Below are 24,777 nucleotides of genomic sequence, written 5' to 3'. Positions count from 1 at the left end.
CCAGTCCCTTCATTAATGATGGAGACCAGATCATGGCCCCTGCTCTGCGTGCTAACAGGACCTGCTTTAGATGTCCTACACCCACTAGAGCTCCCCATTCAGTGTAGGGTGGCGTCCCTGCATGGGGGAAGGGCGGGGTCCTTCAGCTGCCCCAGCCCCAGCATGCTCTGGAGTTTCCTTTGCCCGTTCCTATTTACCTTCCTTTCGTGAGAATGTGCTTTTTTCCAGACCTTTGGGTACCATGATGAATCTCAAGACCTTGTCACGGGTAGAGGGGAAGGCGTGAAAAATACCTTTATCTGTCCATTCACAACACTCACAGTTGGGTATTTACCACCAAACATTAAGTCAACAAACTGTGGGGGCTCAGAAAAAGAGCTGCATAGTGGGGAACACACAGCCTCCAGAACCCTATGGTCAGATTTCAGGACACACCCTGGAAGAACTGCAGAGACGGCTCACCCACTGGGCCGATTGCATGCCCGGTGTGTCACATATATGTCCTTACATGACCTCTCATAGGTGGAGAATTTGACAGGTTTTGTAACTTCCTCAGGCTCACACAGTGATTGGAACAAACTATCACCAAAACTCGGAGCCATGGGCTATGGAACCTGTACACTTCCTTCCCACCACAGAGCCGATATCTCCAAATCCCTATCTTTAAGCTGTGGTGAGTTCCGCATCCTCATCCATCCTTGGGAGGCAGAGAGTGCCTAGTAAATTGTTAAGAAAATTCAACGAGATTATGCTGGCTAAATAAATAGATAGATAACCTGGCGTGGTGTCTGGCATTTAGTAGGCATTGAATAAAATTTTGTTGTTGTTGTTGTTTGTTTCTCCTTTTAGGGCTGATCAATAATTTGAACTCAGAGCTTGGGAGCCTCGGAGCTCAAAAATGCTCTAAGAATCCCAAGGGCCGCGCGCATCGCTTCTGGGGTGCGCGACAGGAGGCAGGGGAGAAGGGCTGGAGATGAGGGTTTGGCTCCAGGAAGCAGAAAAGCCGGTTCCAGCTGCGCGCCCCTCGCGCCGCCGCCGCCTCCTCCGGGCTCCCCGACTTCCCGCCCCGCCCCGCCCCGCCCCTCCCGGGAGCTGGGTCCGGAGTGCCTGGTGGGCTGATTCTGGAGCGTGGAAGGGAGCACGGAGGCGAGAGGCAGGCGGTGGCGGCGGGAGGCGGGGACCCTCCTCGCCGCTCCCCCAAGTCGGCGCGGAGCCGCCTCGGGCCGGGTTGAGAGCGGAGCGCGGCGGAGCCAGAATGCGGGGCTCCCGGGACCGTGTAGGGCGCGCGGGGCGGCGGCGGGCGGGCGGGAGCTGTCCGCGGTGCTGAAGCAGCGGCGGCGACAGCGGCAGAGACGCGGGCCGGGAGCAGGGAGCTCTCCTGGAAGCTCCACCGCGGCCGCGAGGCGGGGACGCCGTCGCTTGCCGGCTCATGCCCGGTCCCCGAGCCCCGCGAGGAGGCGGGACGGTCCGCAGAGCGACAGGTAAGGAGCCGTCTGGGGGCGCAGCGGGAGCGCAGAGCTAGGCACCGAGAGAGCTGGGGAGAGCTGAGGAGAGCTTGGGGAGCCTTCCCAGTGTTGAAGCTCCAACCCCCTACAGGTCCTTGCACTCCTTCAGAGCTCTGGCCAAGTCCATCCCTTGTTGGGTGACACTAGGAGAGACTTGAGGCACCCAGACTATAATGGGCATCTGGGCACCTTGACCCTATATACTTCCAGGCCTTGGCCCTGACCTAAGACAGCTCTGAGACACCTTGCCTACTGGTTGCAGAAACACTGATGCGAGTCTCCCAGAGTCCCTGGTATCAGTCTCCACCAAGATTCCATGACATTGGTTAAATCTGAGTAGGTTTCCCTCAGCTATTCCCTCACATCCAAGCCTGGTCACCAGAGTGACTAGAGAAGCTGTGATCTCTTTGCTCTTAGGAATAGCCCTTGGGACAGGGAAGTGGGGCTGCCTATCGCCTCAGAACTGGTTAATACATTTCTCTGCGAAAAGGAAAAGGTGACAGAGGTTCCTCAGCTTTATCTGTGACCCTCTTCCTCATGAAAAGGGGCCGGGTTTGCATCACACTGCTTGGTTTGGGAGGACAAAGTAGGGGACCTGGGTCTGGTTTTCTATTATATGCCTGAATGCTGATGACCCTGACAGAGCCTTCATTTGGTATTCTCTCTCTCTCTTTCTGGCAAGAGTATGTAGCATGAGCTCATTCAGGCCTGCAAAGTGCTTCCAGTTCTTTAGCACAGAGTTCTGTGAGTGGCAGAACGGACCCGTGAAAATAAAACTGCGTAGAGGTAGGCTAGCTCACTGCTGTGGCTGACCACGGGCTTCCTACTGGTTCCCTGACCCTCCCACCTAGCTCAGTTTCCCACCCTCAGAGGTAGAAAAGGCTCTGTCTGGCAGCTTCTAATTATCGGCACCAGTTGTCCAAACGTATAGAGCTCAGTTTCCTCGTCCCTAAGGTGAGGATAAGAACTCTGGGCATCTCCCCACCTCAGGAAACTGTCTTGCGATTCCAGGAGACACATCTCCCCAAAGTGAGCTCCTCTCACTGTCCAGCCTCCCTAGTCGGGCCTGCTAACAGTGATCTGGTCATTGCCATCCTCAGCCCCTCTTCTGCAGTCCAGCCATGGCTCCTTCTGCCTGCAGCCTCTAAGGAGTCCCAGAAGCAGTGAAGTCCAACTTATAAATCTCCATGAAATAAAAGGATTTCCGGTCCCCTTCCTCCATCAACACCTATAGGAGATAATATGGGGCAAGAGTCTGACTCATAGATTTGTTTTTATATTTCTCCAAGAATTGCAGATCTAGGGAAAATAGCTCCTTGAAGGCAGGGATTGTGTTGTTTTAGGCTCTTTGCTTCCCTCCACACCCCTCCTCCCACAGCACCTGGAACATAGGAAGGACTCGGTAATTGGCTGTAAAACACAGGAATGAACTGTGAAAATGTATCAGTCAAAGTGTTTGACTGGAAATCAAGGGCCCTGGGTTTGGTTACAGATCTGCCTGACTGTCTTGGGCAGGTGCCTTCCCTTCCGTCTTTTCATCCGTAATAGGAGAGGCTAGAAACAGATGAGACCTAACACTCCCAGGGCCTGGGGCTCTATGGAGGTGCCTGAGGTTGTCCCAAACTACAAACTTCTTAGTTTGTTCTCCTCGGATGCAGGGTACCACTTCCATTAACCCAGCCTGACAAGCCAGTTAACACCTTTCTGTGATGAAGTGGACTTTACGAATGGAGTGGGAGAACGCTAAAAGACACAGGAAAGGCCACTTACACACTTGGCAGTCCTGTTTTCCTTATTTCTCAAGGAAAGCTACAGTGAACATAGAATGACCAAGGTGGTAGTTCCTTAGCCTCGAAGCCAAGAGGCCAGGAACTACCTCACCAAGAAATAGTGAGCCAGGGCCTTGACCCTCTCTTCCCAGAGACCCTGGCTGGCTGGAATCCTCCTCCTAGGAAGACTAGAAGAGAAGACAGTTAGGAAAGATTCATCCCTGTGGCGAGACTTCTATTTTATTTTTTTACAATAAATAAATAAAAATAATAAAATGAGCATCTCTTACAATTGTTTTTCCCTCAACTGTGGAAGGCGCAGCCAATGCTCAGAAAAACCTTAGCTAATTGGCACTCGGGTAGAGCTGAGTAAGCCGTGCCAGTGACCTCTCTTACTTCCCCTGAGTGCCCAGCCAGGGTGGGGGCTGCTCCCTCCCCCATGTCAGCGCTTTCTGGCTCCCAGCTGTTGGTGCGGCACTGGCAGGAATCAGCTCTCTGGAGTTAATGGACAGTCACTAACCCCCATAACAAAGTGGCAATGGCAGGAGAAACCGCAAGCTGGGAAAGGGGTTTTGTTTATTTTCTCCAGGATTGGTCTGTGGGAGAACTGGCCTGCTACTAGGCAGAGGAAAACACAGTGCCCCTCCATCTCCAGATGTGTGGGTATCCACATCTACACCAGGGCTGGCAGATTGAGGGATCCTGGACTCACCCAGGTAGATAGCATCTTCTCCCTTGTCCAGACAGAAAATGCTATCCATCAGCTGATTCCTGTGCCCCCTCCTGCCCCCTCCTTACCACTTCCCTTCCCCCTCAGAGGGGAGACAGGAGTCAGCAACGGTATATTTTGGTGTGTGTGTGATCTTAGTTGTTTAGGGTAGAGGTGAGGAGAGCTGAGGAAGAGGAAGAGGAGTAAATTAAACATGGTTGTTAATAGGATATACAGGGCTGGACAGCGCTCAGTGGTTAAAAGCACATCCGGGTCTTTCAGAGGATCCAGGCTCAATTCCCAACACCCACATGACAAATCACGACTGTCTCTGACTCCAGTTCCAGGAGGCCTGAGAAACACATTCATGCAGACAAGACGTGTACACATAAAATAAAAAATAAACATTATTTGTTTTTAAATAAAGGGAATAGGTTATATGGAGTTGAGTGGAGTGGTACACCTGTGAACTCAGCACTGGGAAGACTGAGGCAGGGGGATCAGAAATTTGAGGCCAATCTGGGTTACATAGTGAATTCCAGGCCATCCTGGGCTACATAACAAGACTCTGTCTCAAGAGTGTGTGTGTGTGTGGAGCTGAGACACTGATGTACACCCACATCTCTCCTCTATGACATGCCAACAGTGACAGAGTCAAAGAGCGTCTGCAGACGCACACGTTATTAATCATCCTCAGATGCAAAGGCCAGTTCATCTATGGGTCCCAGAAAGGTGAGACAGAGACGGAGCAGGCTTCGTCCGGGGAATTCATAAGACGTGCATTTCCCCAGTCTTGGTCCCCTTCCAGACGGTCAGCTGGCGTCCTACGCAGGGGTCCCCATGCAAACAGGGAGCAAGGAAGACTTGACCAAGCCCGTTTTTATATGAATGAGTCTCACCTCCTTCTATTTCCTTTCTCTTATACGGCCACCTTCACCCCAAATCCCTACTCGCACCCTGCAGTAAACCAAGTAGGGTGTGAGACTATTATATCTCCCGTTGTTAACACGACATTTGCTTCTAAGTCAGCGGTTCTCAGCCTTCCTCATGCTGCGACCCTTTAATACTGTCCCTCATGCTGTGGTGACCCCCAATCATGGAACTATTTTTGTTACTACTTCATACCTGTAATTTTACTACTGTTATGAGTCATAATGTAAATATCTGTGGTTTTCAATGGTCTTAGGCGACCTCCGTGAAAGGGTCGTTTGAGCTCCAAAGGGTGGAGACCCACAGGTTGAGAACTGTTGTAAGTGGTTTAGGACGAGCTACATCATTGGAGAGGTGGGTTGCTTCATCCAGAGCGAAGATTTGATTTATTTCCATCTGAAAATGGAATCATTTGAGTAGTTGGCACCACCAGTCTTCCTGGCACTTTTTCACCCATGTCAGCCGCAAGGCGTGTGGGGAGGGAATAGCCTTGCCCACGGGAGCCCTGGGTGCGAGATTGATTCTCCCTGGGAGACAACGAAGACACTTCTCAAAGAAGCAGAAAAACACCCAACTATCCCTCTTATCTCCTCTTCCTTGTCTCTCTCTCTCTCTCTCTCTCTTCCTCTCTCTCTCTCTCTCTCTCTCTCTCTCTCTCTTCTTCTCCAAAAGTCTTTGGATGGCTCTCAAACTCTCTGGCCCAGACCCCGGGGCTCCCATTTCATACATCGGGTAATAGGCAGAATTCTATCCTTGTATCCCAAGACACTTTCAAACCAAACTCACTGACTTCTCCCCACCCTGTTTCTCCAGCCTACGACATAGTGGGTCTTCACAATCCGAATAGTCTTGAGTTTTCTCAGGAAACATTTTCTTCTTCTACATCTTTATCTTTTGTTGTGGCTGTTTTGTTTTTGTTTTCTGAGACAGGGTCTCTCTGTGTAGCCCTGGCTGTCCTGAAACTCAGAGATTCCCGCCCCCATCCCCACCCCCGACCCCGCCTCCTGAGTGCTGGGATTAGAGGCGTGCCCCACCTCCACCTGGATTCTTTTTTTAATGATCACATCAGTGTTCCCACTGCATTGTGCTGCTTCCTTGGGAATTTTTTCCTCCTCTAGTCTTTCCTGTGTCTTTCTCAATGTCGTGTTATTCGAGCATCAGACCTAATATTCTCCTCAACGTCTCAATCTTATTACATGTGCGCCATATTTTTGTCTTTTTGCTCTGTCGTGGGGAATTCCATTAACATTATCTTTTAAGATAATGGCTGTCCCATTATCCAATCTCTCCGTTTCTCTCAGTTGCATTTTCCAAAAGTCAGAGAATTACTTTGTTTCAAAATCTTAGCTGTTTCTGAAGTGCTCCTTCTTCCTAGCTGTCTCTTAATGTTTCACAGATATGATGTGCTCATATCCCTGAGGAGAGGGATTTCTTTTTTTAAATTGTGAGAATCCTTTCTGTAATTTGAATGACTCTGGAATCTTCCTTTGGTCAGTCTTTGTTCATTAAATCATCCCCTGTTACTTTACTGTAGTTGTTTTTCTTCGTCCACTTTGGTCCATCTTTACGTATTTGCATAGGACTCGGGTTTCCCCTGCGATACAGTTGTTTTCTCCACAGGCTGCTCTAGTGAGTGGGAGCTGCCCTTACCTCTCGTGCTGGGGCTTCAGGATTCCAAAGGTTTCTTCATCAAGGATAATCTTCTCTTCGTCTCTTGGAAAGTCTGGTTTTTTGTTTGTTTGTTTTTTGTTTTTTGTTTTTTGGGGTTTTTTTGTTTGTTTGTTTTTATCTCAGGGATGTCATTCTGCTTTAGTTTGGTTACTATCTTCTTCATTTTGATACGGGGTCTCACATTGTAGCCCCGAATGGCTTGAAACCACAGCGATCCATCTCACTCTGCTTCCTGATTATTGGGATTAAAAGTGTGTCCCACAGCACCTAGCTATTTTATTATCTTAAAGTCACACATCTTGCTATTTGAGTAAGCCTGTGTGTGTGTGTGTGTGTGTGTGTGTGTGTGTGCATACAAGTGTGTTAGGGTATGAACAAAAGCATATGGAGGCCAGAAGGCCGGAAATTAGCAAGTTGATGTCAGGCATTTTCCTCAGTTCATCTCCACATTATTTTTGAAACAAGTTACCTCACCTGGTGGTCACTGGCTAGGCCTTGCAGCGAGCTCTTGGCCCCGTCTGTCTATACCTTAGCTCTAAGGCTGCAGACATATCACTAGGTCCTGTTCTTTAAGTGGGTATTAGGGATCTGAACTCAGGTTCTTATGCGAGAACAGCAAACCTTTACTTTACTAGGCAGCCTCTCCAGGCCCTAAAGGTGGAGAAGAAATAGAACTCGTCTTTATACCAGGCGCCCTTTCTTTTTTTTTTTTTTTATTAAAGATATATATATATATATATATATATATATATATATATATATATATATATATATATATATATTAGCTGTCTTCAGACACACCAGAAGAGGGCATCCGATCTCATCACAGATGGTTGTGAGCCACCATGTGGTTACTGGGATTTGAACTCAGGACCTCTGGAAGAGCAGTCAGTGCTCTTAACCACTGAGCCATCTCTCCAGTCCCCAGGCGCCCTTTCAAACCAAGAGCGTCCCCATAGCTTTTCTCTCTCGGTTCCTCACATCAGTCTTTACCTGGCCAGAAATCTGAAGTAATTCTGGACTCCATCCTCTCCCTCTTCTAGTTAACCACAACCCTACTGAGTGGGCCTCCCGACTCCTCCCTCTTCAGATATGACTTCTTCCTCCATTCTGCCCCACCACGCCCTCGCCTCTCCCTCTTCCTCCCTTCCTATCAACATGGTGTGATGCTCAGTGTGTATTCCTTGTCCTTCCATGTCTGGAGCCTGGAGACCCTCTCTTCTGGATCCTTATTAAATGGGTGGTAGCTTATTATGAACTATAGTCATCCCGCTGTGTGGTGCAGTGTGGGAAATTATCCCCTTACGCCTATGTTTGGTACCCATTATCCAACTCACCCCTGTCTGCCCTTCCCAGATTCTAACACTTCAATTCTACATTCAGATCAACTATTTTTAAGCTTCCATATATGAGATAGAACATGCAGTATTTGGTTTTCTTGTCTTTCTTTCACACCTTATTTTATTTAACACGACTGTAGACATGAACCACCGCACCTAGCTATATAACATATCCTCTTTCTGTATTCATTGTGGGTTGATTCCATGTCTTCTTTATTTTGACTAAAATCAAAGCCATAATAGTCAGACCCTCCACCCTCTCCCTACTCAAGATCCCACTATGAGCTTTGGCCGGGCTAAAACTTGCTATGTCGATGAGGCTGTCCTTGAACTCACAGAGATCCACCTGCCTCTGCCTTTCTTGTGCTGGATTAAAGGTATACATTACACCCAGGCCAGTAGTTTCAGTCTCCTTCCCTCCAAGAGTCATTTTTATTTATGTGTATATGTGCAGATGCCTATAGAGTCCTGAAAACGGTGGGGGTTCCCTGGGGCTGGGGTTACAGGATGCTGTGAGGCTGTTGTGAGTGTCTAGAAACCAAACTCATCCTCTGGAAGAGCAACAAATGCTCTTAGCTCCTGAGCCTCCTCTCAGGCCCTCACCCATGAATGTGCTCTCAACAGGGCTCCACTCTGACTCATTCCTCATCCCTTCCACTCACTGCTGCCACCCAGAAAGTTCTAGAACACAGGCAAGGCCATGTTATACACTGTTGTGTCCATTTTGGGCTCACTACTGCTCGCCTGTGGGAGTAGGATGCTTTCTCACCTCACCTGCTTCTTTCCATCAGCCGAGCTAGCTGGCTTCCCTCCTTACCACCATCTACCCATCCCTGGTTTCCTCTGTGAGAAAGGTCCTGTTCTTCTTTTCTCACATTCCATTTAACCTTCAGGACCCACTGCCCACGTCACCTGCTGTTAGCCTACCTTGGCTCCCACCGTCTCAGGATGTCGCTCCCTTGCCCTCAGTGTGCAGCTGCACAGCTTCCTGCATTCCGTGTAAACCACCTTGCGTCTGCTAATCTGTCCTGCACGCCCCTCCCCACAGCAGGCGCTACTTCCTGTCTATTTTTGGATCCTGAGAAGTGACCTGAAGTAACTGCCCAAGACGACATGTTTATTGTGCAGAGCTGAATGTGTCTCTGGCAGGTGCATGCCCTCTATCCCAGGTACCAGAAACTATTTTCATTTCATTTTAATTTTTGCCTGCATGCATAACTGTGCAGCACTTGTGTGCCTTGCTCCCATGGAGGTCAGAGGAAGGCATCAGATCCCCTGAACCTAGAATTATAGACTGTTGTGGGCCTTCCAGAAAACAGACTCTACTCTTTCTCTCTCTCTCTCTCTCTCTCTCTCTCTCTCTCTCTCTCTCTCTGTCCCTCTCTCTCTCTCTCTCTCTCTCGTGTGTGTGTGTGTGTGTGTGTGTGTGTGTGTGTGTAAAGATAGGGTTTCTCTGCGTAACCCTGAATATCCTGGAACTAGCATTGTAGACCAGGCTGGCCTTGAACTCAGAGATCTGCCTGTCTCTGCCTCCCAAGTGCTGGCATTGAAGACACAGCTGCTTTTAATCACTGATCCATTTCTATGGCCCTAGAAAGTCTTCCTACCAAGGAGCCTCCGTGTAATACAGTACAGCTAGCTCACTTGAATTTCGTCATTCATTCACGAGGCTATCTACTGAGTGCCTACTACATATCAAGCAAGAGAAAATGTGGATGAGCAAGAGATACACAGTCCCCACCCCTCTGGAGCTCACAATCTGGTGAGGGAGAAAGACACTAATCAAGGAATCACACGTATATAAATAGAGGCTGTGATAAGCACTTTGGGAGGAAGAGCTTGGAGTGCCGATAACCAGCAAACCAAAAGCTAAACTGAGGGTGTAGAGAGAGCCTTCCCAAGGAAGTGGCCTTTAAGCTGTGAGCTAAAGCATGTGAGTGGAGCTTCCCAGAAACATGGCTGTGAAGTGGAGGGGAGGTGGAGGCAGAAACCGAAAGGCATAAAGGCACCAAGGAGAATGTCTTTGATAACTGTCGCTCCCTAAACCACCCCCCAAACACAGCGGCTTAAACAACAGACACCTTACCTTACCCGTGACTTTGCCGGGTCAGACACTCAGGCAGAACTAGCTGTGTGCTCATCTGCTCCATGTGGTGCTACCAGAGCTCACCTGGCGACAGATGGGCACACTCAGAGAGCCCGAGATGGTTTAGCTCTCGTGCCTGGTGTCTAACTGATGACAGAGAGGATGGATGGCCCCGGGGTCTATCCACTGGAGCCCCTGCTCGCATCACACATGGCCTCTCTGGCATGGTGGCCACAAACAGTCCAGCTACGACTAGAGGACAGCTCAAGGTTCGAAGGGAGTGAACGAATTGAAGGGGAAGGACATGCAGCCTTCTATAGGCCAGCCTTGCTCTCTCAGACCAAGAGGAAGGGCACGCATGGAAACTTGTTCTGGCAGAGAACTTGCTGCTAAGTTCGGCCACCAGTTTCTTCTGCTGTTCCTTTCTCTTCTCATGATGCTGGGGATTGGACTCAGGTCCTCGTGCCCACTAGACGAACACTCTGTCACCGAGTTGCAGGGTACTGTGTCCCCAGACCAGCCATGGATCCTCACGAACTCCTGTCTCCATCTCTGCTGTGCTCGGATCACAGCATTGCCACCCCTCATTCATGAAGTTCTGAAGTCAAGCCCAGAGCTTCATGCATCCTAGGTAAACCACTCTATGACCCTAACCACAAGTCCAGCTCCTTGATTTGATTGCTTCTTAAATTTTTATGGAATTAATATTATTTGCAGTAGGAGACGGGGATGTCTATGCCATCATTCATGTGGAGGTCAGAGGACAACTTTCGGGAGTTGTTTTTCTCCTCCTCCTACCACGTGGATCCCGGAGATGGAACTGAGTTAACAGCAAGCGCCTTTACCCACTGAGCTGTCTCGCCACCTTACACTTTAGCTTTCGAGTGAAGGAGGCTACAGTTTGTTTAAGAAGTGTTAGAGGCAGGCATGATGGTCCATTCGCATATTCCCAGTACTCAGAGGTAGAGGCCAACGCTGGGAGTTCAAGGCCAGCTTCAGCTCCATGGTGATTTAAGATCGGCGTGGACTGGAGGACCAGATGGGACCCTTAGGAAACAAACAGCAGGTTGGGGATTTAGCTCAGCGGTAGAGCGCTTGCCTAGGAAGCGCAAGGCCCTGGGTTCGGTCCCCAGCTCCAAAAAAAAAAGAAAAGAAAAGAAAAGAAAAAAGAAAGAAAGAAAGAAACATACAGCAACGAAAAGCAGTCGGGAGGAACGCAGGGCTGATGGAGACCATTGAGTTGGAGATGACGGATTGTGTGGAGCTTGCTATGGTCTCCATTTTCCTTGTCCCGGCTCACCTTGCCCTTGTCCCGGCTCCTGGCTTTTCCCTGCTCTGGCAGATTTAGCAAAGCTGCAGCTGATGGCACCAAGCTCACTTAGTGGCTCTCTTGCTCACAGGCCAAAAGCCATCAATCTGGCATAAACCTTCCACCAACAGCTACCGTAGTCACAGCTCTTCACAGTTGGCCAGGCGGTCTCTGTGTTACTGACTGGAAGGCGGTGCGGCTGGTACCTGTTCTAACGATTTTACCTTTCCCTTGAAGTGTAATCACTTCTGTCTAGTCTCCTGCCTCACTCAGAAGGCCTGGCGTCCCTTTCTCTCTTTAAAAGAATCTGTCCTGTGGCGCTGAGAGAAGGTGGCTGATAGTTCAGGACCCTCATAATAGCTCTGTATTTATTGGCCTTCAAAGATTTTCCAGCCTGGGCTGCCAAGTCACCCCAAATCTCATCTTTTTTTTTTCTTCTGAGACAGGGTTTCTCTGTGTAGCCCAAATTGTCCTAGAACTCTCTCTGTAGACCAGACTGCCTTCCAACTCAAAGATCCACCTGCCTTTGCCTCCTAAATGCTGGGATTAAAGTGTGGGTCATCTCCCCTGGCTTCCTCATCTTTTCTTAAAGACCCCATTTCTCCTTCTCTTCCCTGAGGATTCTGGTGTTAACGTCCCTTCACCTCTTATTTTCCTGCCTCCCAGGAGATGTATCTGATAGGTGTGTCCAGAAGTGCCCTGGCTTAGGACAAAAGTCACACCTGAGTTCAAATACAGGCCTAGTCATTGCCTATGTTTCCTAACCTTTCTGGGCTGTGGTTTTGTTTCTTGTATGAAGAGAAGGAAGCGATAGTAATTGGCTTTGTTACTTTTTTGTTTTGTTCATTTGTAGGGTCTTTCAGTGTAGCCCAGGCTAGCCTGGAATCAAGACTCTCCTGCCTCAGCCTCTTGAGTGTAGGAAGTACAGGTGTGTGTCATCACAGTGGCTCTGTGCTGAGGTCTAAAGATCCCAGCTCATAGAGCTGGCCCTGGTGGAACTTGGAAGGCAAAGGCAGGAGGATCACAAGTTCCATGCAGCAGTGGCAGTTTACCCAGGCCTGTCCTAAAGGGGGCTGGGAGGTGGGTCAGTGGGTAGAGCCACACTGTACAAGAGCTTAGCTCGAATTTCAACTGAGCTCAAATCCCCAAAGCTCAGAGCAGCCATGTATAACTTGATGTTGTGTTCCTACAGGAACATGGGAGGTAGACACAGGAGAGTCACAGGAAGCTCCCCAGTCAGCTCCTGGGACAGACACAGAGGCAAACATCAAACCAACTCTGTTGCAAACAGAGCAAAAGCAAGAACTGGCACCCAAGTCAACATGTACACACACACACACACACACACACACACACACACACACACACACACACACCATACACACACACCACACACACACACACACATACACACACAACACAAACACACACACACAAAGACACACAAACACACACACACACACACACACCAAACACACACCACACACACACAACACACACACACACACACACACACACACACACACACACACTTCCTGATCAATGAGGATGAGGTAATCTGCTTAGTAGTTAAATGTATGTACTCTGGCCAGGCAGACTTAGCAGGCTCTACCACTTACCAGGCTGTGTGTTCTTAGAAAACCTGTTAGACTCTCTGGGCTCTGATTTTCCCATGCATGAAGATAATGACTGAATCTCAAGCGTTTGGCAAGGGCTTAGAACTCATGCTGGGATCTCAAGCATGCACCACCACACTTACGTTATCTTCATTCAGAATGCATTTGCCCTTTTTACTTTAAAATGTGTGTGTGTGTGTGTGTGTGTGTGTGTGTGTGTGTGTATTTGGTATTAACTTCATATACTTACGTTCACTCATGTGACCGCCCCTAAGGTGAGGTAGGAAACAGTCCTATCACTCCAAAGAGTCCTTAGACCCTTGGTGTTCCTTCCGTTGCCCAGCCCTTAGCAACCATTGATCTGCTTTCTATTACAATATCAACCTTTTGTGGCTGGGGCAGGGGTGGGGGTGGGGAACAAGGTCTCATGCAGCTCAAGCCGGCCCTGAAGTAAACTTTTAGCTGAGGATGCCCTTGAACTCCTGATCCTCCTGCTCCCATCTCCCAGTTGCCGGGGACTAGACTAGACTCCCACCTAAGTGGACTAAGACGTATGATTATTTTTGCTGCACGGCAGTCACTGGAGTTACTGATATAGGACATAGTTGAGTATGAGTCTAACTTTATTTTTGAGTTTTTGAGACAAGGTCTCTAGCCCAGGCTGGCTTCAGACTCTATGTAGCCAAGGATGATCTTGAAGTCTTCCTGTACCCAGCTCCTAATTGCCAGTGCCTCAACTATGTCCCACCATACCCTGAAGACTGAAGCAGTGGGATTAAAGCTCAAGGGTAGCCTAGGCAACCTACCACCACAAATAAATAAATAATAGAGAGAAAGATAAATAAGAAAATAAATTGAAAACAAAAGCACTGAGCTGGTACTATAGCTCAGTGGGAGAACACTTACCAAATATGCTGAAGGTTCAAGGCCAACTTACAAATAAAAAACAGGTTACAGCTGAGGCTGTAGCTAGATTGGTATTTATTTGCCTAGCATGCAGAAACCCCTGAGTCTGATCCTCAGCAACCCACAAACTGGCCATGCCCTATCCTAGAACCATAAGCAATAGAAGTGGAATCCTCAGACCACACTCTAAAGGGCTGAAGGAACTTCAGAACTTCAGCGACGACGCCTTCTGCAAAATCCAAAATCCAGTGAGGGGGTCACTGACTCCAATCTTGTCCTCAGCTCTCATGAGGGCTGATCTGTTCCTGGTTTGTCCTGCTTCTGATGTGCGGCTGGCAATCAACCAGCCCCTTGGACATCAAGAAAGGTCCCAAAGTGAAGCTCGGGACTCCCCTGGGTTCCATTTCCTCTGCAATCTTGGTGTAGCCTGGATTCTGGCACCCTTGATGGTCCTTCAAGGCTCCAGCATCTCCCTCCCCTCCCCACCCCAATGCAGTTTAATGTGACACTCACAGCCTGTCACAGCTGGAAGAGAAAGCCCTCCTCAGCCCACACCCCCATTGTGTGCTCCCATCAGAATTACAGAGTCAAATGAGCTCTCGGAACAGTGTGGCTCCTGGCACGAGGTAGAGAGCTCAATAAGTGTGAGTTATTGTTCTTCTCCCAGTAGAATTCCAGGGAAGGAGTGAGCTGAGTTTTTTACAGTCAGCCTCTCCTAACCCTCCCATACATTTTCTGGATTAGGATGTCTACTGTTGCTCTGCACCTATCACAGAAGGCTGTAATTGGGCTCTGGGGATCTCTGGATGGTTTCCCGTCTTTGGTCTGTGCCTGCAAAGCCTCAACCTCAGGGCTCAGCTAGTTCTTAGTTCAGGAGAGACCCCAAGGGTGCGGCCTTCTCGGAGACACCTTCTCCCCACTTTCCTTTGCGGGATCCAGACTCGCAACTCCAACTATGTAATTTATAGGAACTTCAGAATCCCAGGGATTCTCATGCTTGTCCTCTGGAGTACAGAGTGCATGTGTGTACACACACACACACACACACACACACACACACGCACACTCACCTGCAGGCACACCAGCAACCACACTAGTGTCTAGAAGGCACACTCAGCTCATGTAAGACCACATGGTCATGACCACCGGTGGTCATGAGAACCGCTCTGCTGTGGTCTCCTACCCTGAGGAACAAGAACACAGAAAGGCAGACCAAAAGATTAAGGCCAAAGGCTCAGCCAGGCCAACGAAACAGAAAGCTTGGTGACCCACTATCTTTTCTTCCACTGAGGACTCAGAGTGGGGTCTCTGGGATGAGGCCTTGAACTCAGTTAGTGACCTGGTAGTTGGGGAGTAGGGTGAGGTGGGAGGGCGGACATGAGAGTCATGACTCTTAGCTGCAGCCACCCACCAGTGACTTTTCCAAAGCAGAAGTATAGGTAGGAGTGTGTGCAGGGAATGGCTCTAATATTGCTCAAACCCAGGGGGAACTCTTAGTCCTCGATGGATTTTAGGTAATCTGGCTTGGAAGAAATCTAAGCTCTTAATTTTTTCTGATTTAAAATTGTAAATAGTAAATTTACATTTATATAGATAGATAGATGGTAGATGATAGATAGACAGACAGATGATAGATAGATAGATAGATAGATAGATAGATAGATAGATAGATAGATAGATAGATAGATAGATAGATGGATGGATGGATGGACGGACGGATGGATGTGGGAAGCAGGGGAAAGAGAACATCAAGAAGAAAATGAAAATCACCTGTGCTTCCACCGCAGGTGCTTGCTAATCACTGTTGACATTTGGATTAGCGATGTTGGAGTAGCGAACCGATTGTTTTTCTTCCTTCTCATTGGAACAGCAAGGAGCGTTTTCTCAGGTCATTATTCTTAGTGAACCTCTTGGAAGGCCTCTTACCACCAGGCTGTATGCCATCATTTACTGAACTTGTTTCCAGGTCTTGGACATTCAGGTGACTTCTCATTCTTCCGCTGTGTAAAAAAAAAAAATCACACATCTTTGTGCTTGAAGGGGACAAGCCTAGCTTGAGGGACTGGAGGAACCCCTCAGAGTCAGAGGGAAACCAGGAAAGACTGTAGGTGGCCTGGCCTGGACTTCAGAGGCTTGGCTGGGTGTCTGAGCCAGAGAGCCTGACAGGAGTGGAGAGTGAGCTAGGGTCACTTGCCTCTGCCTGCTTTGGACTTGAGAGTGCCCTATGGTCACCAGGCAATTCTCCATCCCTTTCGTGGGGAGGAGAGGGCATGAAAAGGAAGGGCAGAGACTTACCAAGGCTGTGTTTGATGTATGTAGCTGCTCTAAATGCCCTGGGGCTGCCCACTCTCCTTCAAGGGCCCCTGCAACAGCTCAGCCACAAGAAGAGAGGCAGAGCACTGCTTTGGCTGAGGATCTGGAGGGCCTAGACCCAGGGTCTATACATTAAGACCATCTAGAGAAGAGACTGAGCGTCCTCTGCGAGTTATGTCCTTGGTTGTGGGAGACACAGGCAGAGATAAGACAGGAACTAGTGTGGGGCAGATGGAACTAGGACGCAGAGCCAACTTCATGACTGCTGTCTCTCTGGCCAAAGCAGATATTTTGCCTTTCTCTCACCTCATTCAACTTGCCCACTGGGAAATAGCAGGAAATCAGGATGGTGCCCCTCACTAGGCTCTGAATGTGTTCACCTATCCCCTCCTGTGGGGCTCTATGGGGCTATAGAATCATAAAATGTTGGCACTACAATTGCCCTCTGTGGGCACTTCCCCCAACCCTTCATGGGTGAGCTCAGGGAATCTGAAAGACCAGAAAAGGCCGACAGACCAGGGAGGGGCTCCCAATGTACCCGACTCCCAATCCATGAGCCCTGGGCTCATGTGGCCTCCAACTCCACACACCCTGTGGGCCACATTTGCTTAGAGACAGGAGGATACCATGGGGTTCAGAAGCTTTCCTCCGGAATGAGAGAGACTGGGCCTGCTGGGAATCTCCCCAGAGCTGCCCAAGCGTAGACCTTGGGCACTCCGGTTTCCTGCCATTAGGAAAGAGCCTTGTTCCCATCACTGTAGCCCAATGGCTCCTTGCTCTTTGGATTCCCAGGGAGGAAACACGAGGCCCTGCATTTGTGCTCTGAACCGACATTCCAACCCAAGCTTTAGGCCCCATCGCTACACTGAGAAGCTTCTGTCACAGCTAGGTGACAGTCCCATGGAACTCACAGCAGAGCAATGTGTAAGCAGGGCCCCTAGGCACATGGCAGCCCTGCACCCCAGCACCGCCTGTACCCACTCTGCCTCAGAAGCTGGCCTGTTGGGCCACATGCCTTTTTTACTGTTATTCTTCTTTTTTTTTTTTTTTTTTTTGGTTCTTTTTTTCGGAGCTGGGGACTGAACCCAGGCCCTTGCACTTGCTAGGCAAGCCCTCTACCACTGAGCTAAATCCCCAACCCCACTGTTATTCTTCTTTAGATATTCCTCTAGCTCCAGGTCCAATGCAGAACTCTCAGGGATTCAGCACCATGGCAACCCCTCCTAATCCCTTCCCCTCATGTAGGTATCAACCCAGGCCCTCCCCAATGGTGAGCCATCCAGGGAAGCCTAACATCTTTCGGACATACCCACAATGCCCTGCTCCCATCCTGATGCCCCTCTCCTCCATGTACTCCCTCACCATCCACTACCCTCAAGCCACTCTCTCTTCAGAAGACTCCAGAACCATCTCTCTAGAATCCATCCATGTCCGCTGGGGGAAGAAGTAGAAATGACTCCTTCCCGGGAATTGACGGTGAATGTTGGATGGGGGCTGGGACTGGAAATGGGATCAGACACGCTCAGCCCTGGGAACAGAAATCTCTCCCTAGGATTTTCCTTCTATCATTAGCAGAACGGCAGCTGGGAAGTCAGAAAGGCCCCCGTGAGTGAAGATGAGTTCTGAGGCCCAGGAATAAAGATTGCAGCCTCTGGGGCTGGACAGATGGCTCAGTGGGTAAGAGCACTTGCTGTTCTTCCAGAGGACCCAATCAGCTCCCAGCATCCACAGGGTGACTCATAGCTATCCAAAACTCCAGTTCCAGCGGATCCGACACGCTCGTTTGATCTCTGTGGGCACCAGGCACACATGTGCAGTATATGTGTGTGTGTATCATACATATAAAATAAATCGATTTAAAATAGTGTTTCCCATGTTCATCTTCAGGGCCCTGTCACCTCAGTCATCTCTGTGGATCCTCAAGGCAACCTCATAAGATAGGCAGGGCTTATCAGATGTGTATTTATTTTATTTTACTGTTGTTTTTTTGTTTGTTTGTTTGTTTGTTTGTTTGTTGAGACAGGATTTCTCTGTGTAGCCCTGCCTATCCTAGAAGTTGCTCTGTGCCTAGGCCGGGCCTTGAACACACAGAGATCCACCTGCCTCTGCCTCTCAAGTGCTGGGAGTAAAGGCGTGGACCACCCCTGCCCTGCACCATCTAGTCTTTCTGGTGCTGAATCTCAGGGCCTTGCAAGTCCACCAGAGTCATCATAACCAAGGCGGAATCCAAATCTGCAGACCAAAACCCAGGGCAAGTCACACCAGAACCGTCCCGAAACTACGGAAGCCCCCGAGGCTCCTTCGCCCCTCTTTCCATATCTGTTCCTCCCTGCTGGAGTGTGTGGATCTGTCGCAGACATGCTCAGTGGCTTTTCTCTTCCCTCCAGTCAACCCTCCAGGTACCGGGCAAACAGACAGCTGAAGGAGGGAGGGATGGCAGCCCTCCAGTGCATCCAAAATCTGAGCCTGTAGGGTCTGTGCACTTCCGACTGGGGTGCACTTCCGACTGGGGTGCACTAATGCAGACCTCAGGACCCAGGATGCTCTCTCTGCCTTAGGATCTGCAGAAACTTCCCAAGCTCAGTTGATCTTAGAGAACAAATTAGCCTAAAGTGCTCTTCCTAAAACTACATTTTTGGGGGTTGGGGAAAGTGCCCTCTCCTGACAAGAGCTGTGGTTGTAAACATAGCCCCCGTGCAAGCTTAACACAGATTTAAGGATAAAGCCTCCTTTAACCCCCGATTTCATCTTTAACCCCCCAAGACCTGTAATAGCAGCACCTGCACCCTTCTCTCCGGCTCTGCCACTGAATTCCCAGTATCTCTGTAGTCTAGGCAGACCTTGAACTTTGTGGTCCTCCTGCCTCAGCCTCCCAAATAGCTGGGATTACAGGCCTGTATCACCAGGGAGCTTCAAGTACCCTCGGTTTACCGGGACAAAGCAAGCTCCACCCTTCCCAGTGAGTGTTTGTGGCCACCCGATAAGCAGGAGCTTGGGGTAGGAAGAGTTCAAGGCCAGTTTCAGCTGCATAGTGACTCTTTAGTAGTTTGGTTGTTCTGTAGTGGGTTTTGTTGTTGCTGTGTTTTGTTTTGAGACAATGCAGCCCAGGCTGGCCTCAGACCTGAGGGCCTGAGAGTGGGAGACTGAATAGGTGACAGCTGCTCTTACAGAGGACCAGGGTTCAGTCCCCAGCACCCCCACCCAGCAGCTCACAACCACTGGTAACTCCAGCCTTCCGGGATACTGCACCTTCTTTATTTTTCTTTTCTTTGATTGGATATTTTCTTTATTTACATTTCAAATGTTATCCCCTTTCCTGGTTTCCCCTCCGGAAACCCCCTATCCCATCCCCCCCCCCCTGCTTCTATGAGGGTGTTCCCACACCCACCCACCTGCTCCTTCCCTCCTCCCCACCCTGGCATTCCCCTGAAGACCAGCAGACACACTTTTCCCTTTCCCCTGACTTTTGCCTCTCCCCCTGCTATATTCCCAGCATCGGGAACAGTGCCTGGCATATAGCTCGTGCTGAATGATCACGTGCCAAGGAAGTAAATGAGTGAACCAATTTTCTGAAGTGAGTACCACCGCCATTCCCACTTCACAGACAGAGACACTGAGGCTCTAGGAAATAGCTGGCTCAAGGTCCCACAGGTGACAAATGGCAAAGCAGCGCTTTAGGGCCACGTTGGAGCACTGAGTTCACATGCTGAATCAGCCCAGGACATGTATCCAGGAGCCTAGTCTCTGTGACTGCCTGTCTTGCTCTCCCGACAGGCTCCGTGAAGACTGTGTGGAGGACGGAGACTCCCCTCCCTGGCAACTGCCTGGCGAACCATGGAGAGCATGAGTGAACTACAGAACCCACTGCTGCCAAGAAGCCCCACCCACCTCCACAGACCCTATCCCTACCCGGAGGCTCCACCCGGCTGGTCCTGCCAGGAGAAGCTTTATTCCTACCTCCTAGGAGGTGCTGGTCCCGCCCGAGCCCACCAGCTCCTAGACCCAGGATCCCTGCAACTGGCCGTGGAGGCTTGGTATCGGCCCAGCTGCCTCCTCGGGAGGGACAAGGTCAAGGAGCCCAAAGCAGGCAGCTGTGAGACCAGCTTCACCGAAGCCAGGGAACCCTTAGTGGGGCCTGCAGAGCAGCGCTCCGAGCCTGGTCAAGCTGAGGAGGATGTGACCATCCACACTGTGTCCTATGGGGTTCAAGAGGAGCTGCAGGGCCAGGAGGACAGCCAGGAGGAGGAGGTAAGTAGCATTTTGAAAAAATTGATCCTAAACTGGGCACGATAGAGCGTACCCTTAATCAGAGCACTCAGGAGGCAGAGGCAGGAAGAAGAGGGATTTGATGTCACCTTGGTATCTATATAGAGACTCCAAAGACAACCAGCACTATACTGAGATCCCATCACAAAAAAGAAGGCAGCTTGTATTCACAGGGTGGTGGGGACAGAGGGATCAGGAGTTCAAAGTCAGCCTTGGCTACCTGGTGAGTTCAAGGCTAGCATGGGCTACATGATACTCTATTGAAAAAGGGGGAGGAGGAAGAGGAGCACTAGCTTAGATTAACTGCTTATTAATCCAAGTGATAAAGATCAACCATTGGAAATAGCAACTATTAATCACTTGAAAAATACTGTGATTCTATGTTGGTGGCTGATCATGTTTCTTCTTCGCCTCTCTCCCACAAAAGTATGTGGCTTCCTAACCTGATTTTCCAATATCGCTCTGTGTAATTTAGTATCTTGTACAAGGTGATTTGTAAAGTGACAGGGTCTGTCATGGTGAGCCCTCCATCAGTTGTTAACTTGATCTCCCGGTCTCTGGGCACTGAGAACACTTACCTTCCATCCTCCCCAGTCTCTCTCCTGGGACGAACATCTCTGGGTTGAGAGACTTGCATTCTTCTGTGGTGAGAAGTTCTAAGAAGAACCGCTCACCAGGTCACTGAAAGGCTCTCAGTGGAGTGACACAGTGACAAGACCAGCCTCCCCTCTCCACAGCGGATGGGGCCCGCTTTGTGTCTACCCACTGGGTAGTCGCTGTTGTGTCGTTGAGATTTTTAAAAATGATATTATTATTATTGGGGTGATGGTGGGGCACCCCTTGAACCCTGGGCACTTGGAGACAGAGACTGAAGATCTCTGAGTGCAAGGACAGCCTGATCTACAGAGCGAGTTCCAGGATAGCCAGGGCTATACAGAGCAACCCTTGTCTCAAAAAACCAAAGCCCAACAAAACTACATATTTTATTATCTATCTATCTATCTATCTATCTATCTATCTATCTATCTATCTATCATCTTCTGTATGTATGGTCACAGCCCACGTGTAGAAATCAATACTCTCCTTCTACTACGAGGGTCCCAGGGATGGGTGGCTGGCGCCCTTACCCAAGGACCCATACATGTTTTCAACTCCTGTCAGTCTGACAGGGTTTACCAGACCTCACTGTCTTACAGAGCGACGGAACCTCGACTGAGAGTGAGTGTGAAGATGCCTTCCTCACCCTGCCTCCCAGGGACCACTTGGGGCTTACACTCTTCTCCATGCTCTGCTGCTTCTGGCCTCTGGGCATTGCTGCCTTCTACTTCTCCCAGGGGGTAAGTGTACAGGGGTCCCAGGAGCGCCTCCCTGGCCACCTCTCTCAGCCTCACCTGCAGGATGGGGATCAAGGACCTGGTGGGCTGCCTCTTGTTTGGGGCACGGGGCTATTGTCTTATCTCAACCTTTTGTCTCCCTAGACCAGCAAGGCCATCTCCAAAGGGGACTTCCGCCTGGCCAGCACCACCTCCCGCCGGGCTCTCTTCCTGGCCATACTCTCCATCGCTGTGGGGGCCGGTCTCTATGTGGCTGTGGTGGTAGCTCTGGCTGCTTATATGTCCCAGAATGGCCATGGCTAGGAGTCAGTGGGACTGTCATCCTGGCTCTCCCGGCCTACCAGAGGAAGGTGTGAAGCTTGGAACTGTGTATCCTATGGAGAGCCTTGGCCCTGAAGAGAACCTGGGACGATAGCTTGTTGAGGAGAGGCCTCCCATTCTGCAGCCCACACAATCTCGCCCTCTCGCCCACTGCGTCCAGTCCCAGAGCAGGCTGGCTGTGGATGGGAAGCAGGCCCAGCAGGGTTGTCCAACAGGCCTAGCTCGGTGTACTCTGCCCATTCCCTACAGGACCTCTGCCCCACAGAGAGAGAGCAGGAGGTTCATGGGAGGAAAAAGAATTCCCAAGGGACAAAGGCCCCGGCCAGATTTTGCAGTCAAGAGGGTTCTCGCCGGTGCATATTTTGAGCAGCTGCCCCACCCCCACCCCCCACCCCCTCAAGGCCCAAGACCCTCCAATCAGGAAAGAAAAACATGGACCCCAGCCATCTCTCGCTCTTTCTGACTCTGGGTACAGCATGTCTCCCTGTTATTGTGGAAGATGCTCTGTGCTCTGCGGTGTCTCCCAGGTAGAGGTGGAGCCAGAAAGCTCTGTAATGAGGGCAGGTTGCTAGGGCTTTTCTGTACCAGAAAAGAAAAAAAAAAAGGTCAGATACAGTGACAGAGGGATGGAGGTCTGGGATACTGCAGGATCACATGACCTCCCTCCTCTGCCCCCATTCTTCACCCCACCACCTTTTCTGGGCTCTGCTGGAAGGGTCCTGAGATGGTACCCCACCTGTGAAGACTAAGGAAGGTGCTGCTACTTCCCAGAGAAGGGACTCTGGGGAACATGGAGTGTAGCCGGAGGAGGAACATAGGCAGATGCCTAAGGGATTTGCTTCTCCATAGCTCTCCCTGCTGGTGGGCCTCCCATGGAGGTTCCCAGGCTGCTTGGATTCTGCCTGGAATATCCAGTCTGGCGTAATTTTGTAGCCATTTCTAAACCCTCCATCAACCTGAGCAGGAAGGCCAAGCCTTTCTCTCCATCTGAGATATTTCCCCACCTCCGAAGGATGGGACAGTGGTGGTAGTGGTGCCTGGGCACCTTCACTGATAACCGCCACTCACAGCTGCTCTCAAACCCCTCCGCCCCCAGGCACTAAGAGAGGTCAGAGTGTCTGAGGCTCGAGGAGCGAAGGACATGTGCAGTGGGAAGGCAGGCCCACTGGGACTTAAACTACGGACCATTGTGCACGATTTGGGGGACCTGGCTATTTCCGTGCCCCGTCTAGCCCCACACTCTCCCATCTTCCTCACTTCAGGGGTTGCCCACTCTCCACTCCCTGCACCGGCAGTTTTAATGTCCCCTTACTGTCTTTATTTATTCTGATAATAAACTTTTCTGTAACACCTGGTGCCATCTGGGGCCTCGGGCTGTCCCGTGCCTACATTCCATGCTTCTCCACTGTATCCCAAGTCTTTTGTTCTGGATCTCCATGTGGACGTCAAGAGAAAGGGGCCAGACGCTGCTGCTGCCCATACACTGCTCGCCTGGGAGAGCTGGGATGGAGGTTGATGGATTGCATTTGACTTAAGTAAGGCAAGGTAAGACAAGACAGAAGCCTGCAGGCAAAGCTCTCCTGGGTCTAAGAGCCTTGGAGGTCGGGGGAGAGGTGGGAAGCTGTGTGTGTGTTCTACATAGCTGCATGGTCAGGGGATAGACACAGGGTAAGGCATGCCAATGGTCCCATTGCCCAAGGGTTCATTTTTGGATTTCCCCACATCTTCTGCTCCTGGGAAGGGCAGAAAGGAAGTCATCCATTCCTCAGGTTCCAGCCTAAGCTAAATTCCCAATATCCTCTCTGACCTCAGCCCCTAACAGAGGAGCTAGCCTGGCCTCACAGTCACTGTGTCTAGAAAGTCCTGGGGAAGTATGCTATACATACCCCAACCCCTATGGTCTTCTATATATACGACAGAGCTCTGTGTACACCCATGTATTCTACAGGAACCAGAGACCTTAGAGGAGAAATTAGCATGGGGGGAGTGTTTGTGGAAGGGAGGCGGCAGGTCTGGGAATAGGGAGAGGCCAGGCTGCTGTGCAGTCTAAGGTAGAACCAGGGTGCTCTTCAGGGTTGACACAAGATGGGGCAACGAGCTAGGCTTTACTTCCCTTTCAACTGTCAGTCACTGGTTTGGGCCACCCAGAAGGGAACGTGACCTTGAAAGAGCTCGCTTTCTGCAGCTGAGGCCAGCCTCTATGGGAGCCATCTGAAGGTCCCTGGGGTGTCACAGCACCATATCCACCACCCTAAGCAGATGTGCTCACATCTGCCCGGATCCCTCTGCCCACTCAGCACACGGTGACTTGGTGAGACATGCCCAGAGGCAGGTCAAGCTGAATGGTACTGGAGAGGTGACCAGCCTTCACTCAGTGCCTGGTGGGAACGGGTGGGTAAGTGGATTTGATGTGTTGCCCCTTGGGTTGGAGACTAGGCATACTGCCCCTAGTTCCTAGGGGCCCACAGTAGGACCTCTTCCACCTTTCACTGAAGCAGTTCCTTGGTGACATGGCCCTCACTGGCTGCCCCCCTCTCTTTCCCATTGCTCTCTGGCACTGCCTGAAATGGCCCCTCATTGGATGTTTCTCAGGGTTAGCTTTAAGGGAACCCAAACCCGCACACACACATGCACACTCATCTCATGTATGTACCATGTGTGCACACATTTGCATGTACACACTCCTACAAACAGGCTGGGCC

At 50.3% G+C, this 24,777-nt stretch overlaps 1 protein-coding gene across 1 annotated transcript; it reads left to right on the top strand.

Annotated features, from left to right (window-relative positions):
* The first annotated feature begins 1,190 nt into the window (after window positions 1–1,190).
* Syndig1l (synapse differentiation inducing 1 like) lies at window positions 1,191–23,435 on the top strand. Its single transcript, XM_032908136.1, has 4 exons — window positions 1,191–1,481; window positions 19,929–20,402; window positions 21,617–21,757; window positions 21,899–23,435. The coding sequence occupies exons 2-4, from the start codon at window positions 19,989–19,991 to the stop codon at window positions 22,055–22,057; spliced, it is 714 nt and encodes a 237-aa protein (XP_032764027.1). The 5' UTR covers window positions 1,191–1,481; window positions 19,929–19,988; the 3' UTR covers window positions 22,058–23,435.
* The last annotated feature ends 1,342 nt before the right edge of the window (window positions 23,436–24,777 follow it).

Source organism: Rattus rattus, chromosome 7 (assembly GCF_011064425.1).
Source record: "Rattus rattus isolate New Zealand chromosome 7, Rrattus_CSIRO_v1, whole genome shotgun sequence".
Lineage (NCBI taxonomy): Eukaryota > Metazoa > Chordata > Mammalia > Rodentia > Muridae > Rattus > Rattus rattus.
The sequence above is the reverse complement of the archived record's forward strand: the minus strand, read 5'-3'. Positions and strand labels throughout refer to the sequence as shown.

Excerpts from the sequence above, each read along its gene's own strand:
- Syndig1l (XM_032908136.1), top strand. The coding sequence starts at position 19,989 with ATGGAGAGCATGAGTGAACTACAGAACCCACTGCTGCCAAGAAGCCCC. Across the intron at positions 20,403-21,616 it reads AGGACAGCCAGGAGGAGGAG|AGCGACGGAACCTCGACTGA; the intron begins GTAAGTAGCATT and ends ACTGTCTTACAG. Across the intron at positions 21,758-21,898 it reads CCTTCTACTTCTCCCAGGGG|ACCAGCAAGGCCATCTCCAA; the intron begins GTAAGTGTACAG and ends TTGTCTCCCTAG.